The 9,889-nt window shown below is 40.0% G+C and overlaps 1 protein-coding gene across 18 annotated transcripts in view; it reads left to right on the top strand.

Moving 5' to 3' along the window:
• The first annotated feature begins 223 nt into the window (after positions 1-223).
• plekha5 (pleckstrin homology domain containing, family A member 5) overlaps positions 224-9,889 on the top strand; it is a 78,448-nt gene continuing 68,782 nt past the window's right edge. For 7 of the 18 annotated variants that reach the window (XM_037243799.1, XM_037243802.1, XM_037243804.1 and 4 more), the window contains exons 1-3: positions 253-496; positions 596-672; positions 1,182-1,239. In XM_037243799.1, coding sequence (XP_037099694.1) covers positions 405-496; positions 596-672; positions 1,182-1,239 — 227 coding nt within the window. In that variant the 5' untranslated portion in view covers positions 253-404. Of the gene's footprint in view, positions 497-595; positions 673-1,181; positions 1,240-1,320; positions 1,968-9,889 lie in introns of those variants that run through there. The other 11 variants (XM_037243810.1, XM_037243809.1, XM_037243805.1 and 8 more) reach the window with 6 other exon arrangements.

Genomic DNA, 9,889 nt, shown 5'->3' with positions numbered 1-9,889 from the left:
AAGCAAAAAAAAATCACAAATTAAGAATTGCAATCTGTTTCACGAAAAAGCCACAAAACTGTCATTCTAGAATTTTATTTAGCATTTTCCTATCTTAATGATTTCTTAATGATCTCATTTGCATGCACTTCGCGTCTACCAAGGCGTTCTCAAGAATTGACGCTCATACTTTCTTTCAGACTCATTATTTATTTAAAGGCGTAAACTCTCCGAGCACAACTTGAGTCTTACGTAATTGTGAAGGAAAGCGAGCCCGCCTTCTGACATTTGGCAGAAATCATTTGCCGCCGCTGTCTTGTGTTTTCCAATGCGCGTTCTCGCTAGGTTTTCCGCGGACGCGTGCACCCCAGCCCCCTTGTTTGACTGTGAAGTCACCCGCAGCTCGAGAAGCTTTTCGGCTAGACATGGCGGCGGACCCCAAACCGGACTGGCTTTCCTGTCTTCCCCCTTCTTGGAGTTACGGTGTCACCCAGGATGGACGTATATTCTTTATCAAGTAAATATCGCGTGGATTTGTGGATTTATAACTGCTCCTGGTTATCATTCGTCAATTTTTTTTTATCCCCCATTTCCCTTCGTTTTCTTCTGTTAACAGCGAAGAAGCCAAGAGTACAACCTGGTTGCAGCCTGTTAGCGGAGAGGCTGTAATAACTGGGCACAGAAAAACTCTCGGTAAGTCATTTGTTTTTCTCAATCTCACGATAAAATACGAGCTAGCGAGGAAGAGAAGTTGAGTGAAGACCTCTGCAGCAAAGCAACAAGCCTCCTCTTCTCTCCTTTGGCAGCCCCCTCACGAACGCCCCCCCCCCCCTCCCCCCTTGCTAGTCCACCTGGCTCACTTTGCGACACACTTTTTAAAAGTTCCGTCACGTAGGCGTGAGCTGATGTAGCAAATTCCCCCCGCAGTGTCACTTGGAAAATACATTTTGAATCCCTGAAGCGTCGTGATGCTGTGACGTAGGCGTATGGTCACACACATCTGTAGGGTAGCGAGGCGAACAGCTGGATGTGATGCAGATCTCGCAAAAAGAAAAAAAGAGGAATAGCAATTGTGGAAAACGATACTCGCCAAATCAGATCTTTATCACCCAGACGTTGCATGTATCACGCGCGAGTGTGTGTTGGTATGTAAGATCTCCCTTGCCCAGCTGTAACACTCGTTCTGTTGCTGCCCTTTCCAGATTTACCAACAGGATGGGAGGAAGGCTACACATTCGAGGGCGCTCGCTGCTTCATCAAGTGAGTTTGGGATTCCCATAAATGATGCAGATTTGTATAGGGCTGCAGTAGCCATCTTCAAGGGGGGCTTGCTTTGTTTAGTAGGCAAGGCAGAAATTTTCTTCCTTGTCTTCGCCACCCACTAAGATCCCTTGCTGCTGGAGGAATACGCGACATTCCCTGCAAATGAACATGGCCTCTTTGTCTGATGATGTTGAAGCTGTGTCTGCGGTTATCCTCTTGATACGTACGCAAAACACGTAGCGTAGTTCCTCAAAACAGCTTCCTCCAGTAGACACTGGAAACTTAAGGCTTCAATAGACTTTTCATTTCGACTAGGCTATATTGTTCGAACATACTGCAAAGTAGTTCAAACACATTTAGGGAAATAGTAACGTATAGGGTGAATGCTAAAAAGAGCATTCCCACCCCCCCCCCCCCCCCCCATAATGCCACTGGGTATTTTATGGAAATGTTAAACAGACCGATCTCCCCATCACCTTTTATTTTTGGCGCTAACAATTTAATGATGCAGAAAACAACATTCAATATCTGCAACATTTTCTATAAAAAATGTTTGCTTTCAATGTTGGTGAGCTTCGTTCTGTCCATACCGTCTGGCCTTATGGTATTTCTTTTAGCCTACGTTTTAACAATATGTTCAAATGACTTTGCAATGATTTTGGAAAAGGTTTTTGGCATTTAGCATATGTTTTACCAATATTCAAACATTCAAACTTTACCAAATACGTTCAAATGACTTTACCAATACATTTGAAGGACATTATCAATTGTTGGAACTACGTTCTTAGCATTTAACTTACGTTTTACCAATACATTTGAGCAGCATTACTCAATAAACTAACACGCAAAGACAATTTCAATTACAATTTAGAAATGTGGATCCAAGCTGACAAAAGAATTATCTGGAATTTATACACATAAGGAAATAATAATAATAATAATAAAGAAAATACACATCAGTGATGAAAATCATTAAATTATGGTTCAACAGAATTATTAAAAATAAAACAAAATTCATGAAACATGCCTGGGGCGACATGGCTCAAGCGGTAGAACTATTGTTTGATTGTCAGCCTTTTTGATTGTCAAAATGTCCTTGAACAAAATAGTGATTTCCAGAGTTGTTCATGATGCTGTCATCACTTGCTCAATGAGAAGATTTTGAGCATTTTGTAGGTAGAAAAGCTCATTCACCATTTGCTTGGACAAAATGATGGTACCCATCGAAAAGAGTGAAATATATGCAGTGATATGAAACCAATGAATGAAAACAAATAATTGGTGACGCAAAGGATCACAACGGAAGCATACTTGCGTGTCAGTAAAACAGATGGACAGTCCACAATTTTATTGAACCATTTGGCCATCCAGTAAAAGTGAACGCGCGTTATCATTTTGGGTGCAGGTGTCAGTTCGTTTTTGGGGAATCCTGTTATTGTCCACTCGGGGTGAATTGTCTGCTGTGTCAGTTAGAATCATGTTTGTCAAGCAAGTGTGACTCAGAGCTGAACAGGCTCTTCTTGTTGGTGCACTGTTTGCGTGCTTCCTTATTAGGCTTATTGGAGTGCTGTGTGTATTTGTTATGTACGTATATTTATTGGACCTGTTTGACAGAAAAAAATTACTCCTCTCTCGCTCGCTCGCTCTCACTATGTCTCTGTCTGTCTCGCTTTCTCCACGTGCTAATGGGTTCATTTGTTCGATGACTTTCCTGGCTAGTTTTGCCGCATGTGGTCTGTGGCCATTATGAGAACAGCAGCTGACACATATGGTGTGCTAATATAGCTGCTCTAAAAATAGCACAGAACCGCTGCTCATCTGTATGTATAAATGCATGTAGGATGCACAAAGGCATGGGTACACGCAGACAGGCAAATACAGTATGTAGGACGTGTGCAAAAAGGTGTCATCACGTCATCACACGGTAGGCTGTGAATGCAGATGTGGATTTTCTTTAACCCGAGTCCGCATTACGATTGCAGCATCAAGCAAAGGCAAATTTTCAGTCTCTGATCCACCTCCATAATACTAAAACATTATAATGGGATAGACATCTTGAAATTATTTGGTTTTTTTTGCTGCTCCAAATATTTCCAATTGATAATTTAATGACGCCAATTTAGTGAAATTTTGAACGAGAGTCCAGGGCAGTCTGTTGTGCCATCAATACATACCCCAAAGGAGTTCCAATATAATAGTGGAAGGGGAGGCTTGCTTAAAAAATATTGAAAATAAGAAATACCATAATTTCAAAATCTGTTTGCTTTCAATCAAATGTTTCCCCTTTTCCCCTTTCGAACGGTTACTTAGACAATGTAGCCTTGATTCTACCGTAATTTTCGGACTAAAAGTCGCTCCGGAATATAGGTCGCATTAGCCATAAAATGCACAATAACGTGAAAAAACCCATATAAGTCGCTCCGGAGCAAAAGTCGCATTTTGGGGGGAAATTTATTCGACAAAATCCAACACCAAGAACAGACATGAACAAGCAACAACAGGCTAAACGATAGGTATGCTAACGTGACGTAAACACAAACGAAGAGCTGAGAACGGGCCTGACATAACATTCAGAGTTATTAAAAAAAACTATGACAAAATAACACGTTTATAAAACCATCTGCGTCACTCCAATTCATTAAATCCATCGATCGTCCTTTGTCAACAATGGGTGCGCGCCGCTGACGGCGCTTGCACTTCAAAATATTCCACAGGCCCATATAACGATATACGTATAAATTAGATGTCAAATAACTATTATATAAGCAATAATATTATCAAAGCATCTGTGCACTCTAAATCATTAAATCCATCGATCAAATTCCTCGTCCTATATTGTAGCGTTAACAAAGTACGTGGAAAGACATGGGTTTGGTAAACGGCTCTTTATTTAACAAAACAAACTTCCAGGCATGTGGCGGCGTGGACTTCCAGCCACGGAGGTGGAAGAGAGGTCCATAGAATAGGACCGGGCGTGCGTAAAAGCCATGACCGAGCCCCATCCACCGTCCCTGGACAGCCACCCGGCCGAGCGCCGGCCTCCGACTTCTATCCACGGAGGTGAAAGAGAGCTCCGTAGAGTAGGACCGGGCGTGCGTAAAAGCCATAATAGTTTTTCAAACCTTCTGTGTCACTCCAAACCCTTAAATCCTTCAAACTCTTCGTCCTCCGTGTCACTTAGAAACAAAGCCGCTAATGATGCCGGTAGTACGTGGGGCCCTTCGTCATCTTCGTCATCCCGTGATCAATCTTTGTCCTTTTTGTAAACAACCGCCACGCCGCGTCGCGCTGCTGACGTCACTTGAAATTCAAATTACAGTAATCCCTTGCTACATCGCGGTTCGTTTATCGCGGTTTCACTTTTTTTTGTTTTTTTTTTTTTGAAAAAAAACACAAGTCGCTCCTTATTATAAGTCGCCCCCCCACCCAAACTATGAAAAAAAACGCGTCTTATAGTCCGAACATTACGGTACTTGAACGGTTATGCTAATGTTAGCCTCTGTATCTATGCTCTCGGCCACTTGTTTATTAGCATTTGGGTGATAATGTTAGCTTGAAGTGCTTTGGTGATAAGCAGTCTTTGTTGTACAATTAGTACACATCCATATACTCCAAGCATCAATTGGACATTTTTGTAAAAAGAAACAACATAACTCAAGGCGTCAAGTGTAACAGTTATCGGTGTGTTAAAGATAAGGGGCGCTGAGAACTGTTTTGTGTCACTGGGGTTGGCGGAATAGACACTGTTTTTCAAAACAATTTTATATGTTTTGAATGAATGTTAAAAGTCATGCTTTCTTATTTGCACTGATCAGAAGTAACAACAGTTCATCTATTTTTATAACTGAAGTGCATAGACGATGAAACAGTAGCTGTCACATTTGAACTTAAACTCTTTTCAACTCGAAGATGTGCAGCAGGTGAGATAAAACACAATGAAAAAAGGTTTGTTGTTGCGTTTAAAGGACTAGAAATGGTTCTATCACCAGAAGAATGACTTCAATATTAGGACCAATCTAGATTAAGATGTGTCTCAAGTAATAATGTACGCCATTAAAGTTAGCCCGACGGTGCCAAAAACTATCTACAGAATGAGTCAGATGGGCATGTTAAGGATTGTTTGGCTTTGGGGTGAGGCTAAGCTAACTGAGATTTCTTTGTAGCACATTCAGCAGACGTCATAGAGACACAATACTCTTGATGAATCTAAAAGTTTGTGTTTGATTTATTTATGGAATACTGAGCAAGTCGACAGAAATCCGCCCCAAGCCGCCACAATCTGGACATTAGTGACAACTCGCTGGGGGTTTTAATTTTGTGTTGAATTTCTTATTTACTGAGTACATCGTGTCTATTTACAAATTCTTTTCCAAGGTCTTTCACAGCAAACTGTTTTGGCTGCCAAGATTTCTAAGCGCTTTCATTGGTTTGAAGTGCTTCGTGGCTAAATTATTTCACTCAACTTCAAGTGTCTACAAGAGTGGTTTCATGAACTGCATTTTCTGAGCACTTGATAATTGTATCTAACCGATGTCTCACGGTTCTTCAAGCGGTGGTCATGTCATAAAGCTGCTAATTGTTTCAGTGCTATCATTAAAATAATCACATTAAGGAGGGAACGCTTTACAAAAATGTATTGCAATGACCTCGATTACAGCCTTATGTGGATCCTTGCTAGAGTTCTATACATTCCCAATGTCTGTGAGGCAGTGAAGGTGTCAGGGTGATTTGTGATTGGGTGAGCGTGTAGCTGGAGTGTGTAGACTTGGATGTTTCTCTTGGAGTTCTGTTGTTCATTGTCACAATGGAGATCTTGTTGAGCGATCACTGCTTGTCCCCGTTTCATCGTCTGAGTAGACTCCTCACTATATTCTCTTGTCTTTCTTCTCTGTTCCCAAAAGGGCGTTTGGTGAATTTGCTAATTGACAGCTGACGTGATGATTTAGTCTTGTCAGCGTAGCACTTTGATTATGCAGCGTTTCCACAGGTCATAAAAAATATTGTCATTAAATGGTTTTTATGAAATTAAAACCATAAATTGCATTAACAAACATAACATTTTATGTTGAGAAGCATTAATGAAATTAAAAGTGGTAGACTGCTAATTAGCAGTTAGCGCCGTGCTAGGTTACTACAGCTCTCAAAGAGGTCTACATGTATTGTACACTAGGTGTTAGTTGTAATTTACAATAGTATATTGAATGGGCAGAGGTCCATGAGCTCATTCATGGTCCAATAATTTTGCTCTTAATTTGAAAAGAAAAATCAACAGTTCCTTTCACAATCTTCCAACATAAAACGCGGTTGCCACGTTGTGGCAGAACAATTTTCAATCTGACTCCCTTTTACACTGATTTTATAGCTTTTTAACCTCAAATAACTTACTAGAACTACATATTGTTCTAGTAAGTTCTAGTAATACATATTGACTACATATTGTTCTAGTAATACATATTGACTACATATTGTAGTCATTTTACGGTAACAAATAAAGCAGTTGAGCAATCGTAGCGTTAACATTTAAGTTTTTAGACAAGAAACTGTTCATCAAAAGCAAAGCTCAAGTCAACAAATAAGATCTTGTCATAAGCCCTCAGGTCTTTGAGATGCTAAAGGTCAAAAATACTTATTCTCTGGAGGATAGGATAGCATACTTTGGGAACAGTGCTGCTTTTTGTTTCCCAAAGCACAAGAACAGTATGAGTCTCCAGAGACAATAAAAAATGGCGCACAAAATGGTCAGTTCAAGTGAACAGAATTTATGTAAACGAGCTAGGAACCCATGCGGCACACCAGATATCTTAGTGCACACACGCTGTGTGCATTTTGGCCCATTCAAATTATAGAGCGGCAAAAACAGATACAGTTGCTCAATAGCTGTTGAACGGAATCTTCATTTGGAGGGGGGATGCAAGCAAGTGTGTGTGTGAGTGTTTGTGGGAGCTACTGAGTACTTTGGGAATCTTGCAAAAATAAATAGAGTAACACTAATGTAGCCTCTTTGTCCCCCATGTGCCAGAAAACAATGGTGGTGCTTTCACTGCAGAAGCAGCAGCTGATTCTGGCACACTATGTACAGATCAGCAAATCGACAACAGCTAATTAAAGCGGTGCACAGGCCCTTGCACCCCCATGCCTGTGGGGTGCATTTAATTTGTGAGGTGTGCCAGAAGCAGGACTCAAAGCGACTAAGGTGTTCACAGATTTTCTTGTGGAACGTTATCTAAGCGTCTGCTTCAGAAATCTCCCTCCAAATCCCGTTTTAATAAGTTTAAATGTGTTTTGAGGCAAGACGAGGCAGCTTTATTTGTATAGAACATTTCATACATAGGATAACTCAATGTACTTCACATAAATAAGTCCAACATGAAAAGCATTTACAAACAACAGTTAAATATATTTAAAAGTAAAGAGATGAAAAGTAGCTTACTGAAATGACTAAAACAACGTACAGCGCAAAAACAAGATTTCTGAATAAATTATTTAAGAAATGGTTTCTTAGATGTACGTTGTAGGTATGAGGGGCGTAGCATATTTTGTTTTAACCTGGATTTAAAAGCATTCACCCATGGGTTGATTTCACTTCATTTGTCAGCTTGTTTCATTTGCGTGCAGCATAACAGCTAAATGCTGCTTCACCATGTTTACTTTGAACACCGGGCTGAGGGACTCGAGTCTGTGTGTGTGAAAAAAAGAATCACTCCGAGCAGGGCTGGTCTGGAATGTATCTAGATGTATACATTCCTGCCATTAGGGTCTCAATAAATCTCTTGAGGGCAGGACCTCCATCACTACGAGACGTTTGGTCTGACTCTGTCCTTGGAGAGCTGATTTCAGTTTCGTGTTTTATGCCGAGTAATCAAATTTCAAATTTCTCTGTCATGCCCCTATACTGTACACGCATTGATGAACATTGGAGTTTTTAACATTGTCTATCTGTTGAGAGTACATATACTTGGAGGTTCTTAGAATATCAGACAGGTTTATTTTTAAGGACTATCAGAAATGGACAAAATGGCTGCTTAAAAGCAAAATGGTGGACTTTCTGTATTTTCCAGGGACAGTTTCATCACATTTTTTGTTGTTGATGTATGATAGAGTAAGTTCATATTTATTCACTTATTCTCTAAACGCATTTTTAGTGGGCTGTATATGTCACTTATAAGTTAAATAAAATCATGGCTATTGCATGATTGCAGTGTGCTGAATCAATATCAGCAAGTAGATCTTCCATGATACGTATTGAACAAATAATTGAATTAGAGAAATTAGTGAATATGAGAAAATTGGTAGAAACAAAGGGCTTTACATCCAGTCGTAGTGTCATAATATTGGCTATTAGCGTAATTGCCGAAATAATTTCACCTTAATGTTGCCAATTCAACAAAAAAATACTCGTGTACTATTTGGTTTGTTTTCCCGACACGACTTGTATCTTTTACATTAGAGCTATATAGTTTTTCGAGTCCATAATTTGCTCACTATTTTCAAGATGCTTTATGGGATACATTGAGAGCACTATGCTAACTAGAAAATTAGCATTAATCTATTCTCACAACACATTCAAAGAGCATTACAAGACTGCAAAGTCACCATAAAGGCAACAATAGAGTGGATATAAAATGATTCTTAACACAGCTTATCAAATTTGTTGTTCCTTGAGGCAACCTAAAGTGGACTAAAACTTTATGTAGGTCAAAAATGCTACTGTGTCAAACTCTGGTAATAGCATTAGCGCAACAAAATGTACTTCCTGTTTGATTTGTTATGCAGTGTGGTTACAGAGCCCACAAGTTTGATTCGTGCAAAAATCTCAACAGTTTCTTTGTTAGGAACACATTCAAAACACAAATACGGATATTATGGTGTTTTAGTCACGCAAAGAAGAAATACTGCTAGCTTGCGAGTAGCCTCTATACAGCAGGAGACAACCATATAGCAAACAAGCCATTCCAAAGAGCAGATAGCCTTCAGGTCTCAAAAATCAAACTCCTCACCACCCACCTTTCAACACAAGACACTAACTGTGTGTTTAAAATGTTGCAGCTATAAAAGAAGCCTGAAAGCAACAACAATAGCCGTTGTCATAAGTTAAGTGTACACACAGAGCCGTGACACCCCCACCTACTGCACTCTAGCGTGAGCAAATATTAGCAAGGGTATTGCAGGATACTTCTTGATGACCGGAGTTTGACACCTGTGGAATAGTGTGAAAGTAATGGCTCAAAAATCACTTGTACCGTAATTTTCGGACTATAAGTCGCGTTTTTTTTCATAGTTTGGGTGGGGGGGTGACTTATACTGAGGAGTGACTTATATGTGAATTTTTTCACAAATTTTCAAAATTCAACAAAAAAAAAAAAGAAAAAAAAAGTTAAACTGCGATAAACGAACCACGATGTAGCAAGGGATTACTATTATTTGAATTTCAAGTGACGTCAGTGGCGCGGCGCGGTGGTTGTTTACATAAAGGACAAAGATTCGATCACGGGATGACGAAGATGACGACGGGCCCCACGTACTACCGGCATCATTAGCGGCTTTGTTTCTAAGTGACACGGAGGACGAAGAGTTTGAAGCTTTTAATGATTTGAAGTGACACAGAAGGTTTGAAAAACTATTATGGCTTTTACGCACGCCCGGTCCT

Source organism: Syngnathus acus, chromosome 23 (genome assembly GCF_901709675.1).
Source record: "Syngnathus acus chromosome 23, fSynAcu1.2, whole genome shotgun sequence".
In the NCBI taxonomy this organism is placed as follows: domain Eukaryota; kingdom Metazoa; phylum Chordata; class Actinopteri; order Syngnathiformes; family Syngnathidae; genus Syngnathus; species Syngnathus acus.
This window is presented reverse-complemented; position numbering and strand designations above follow the sequence as displayed.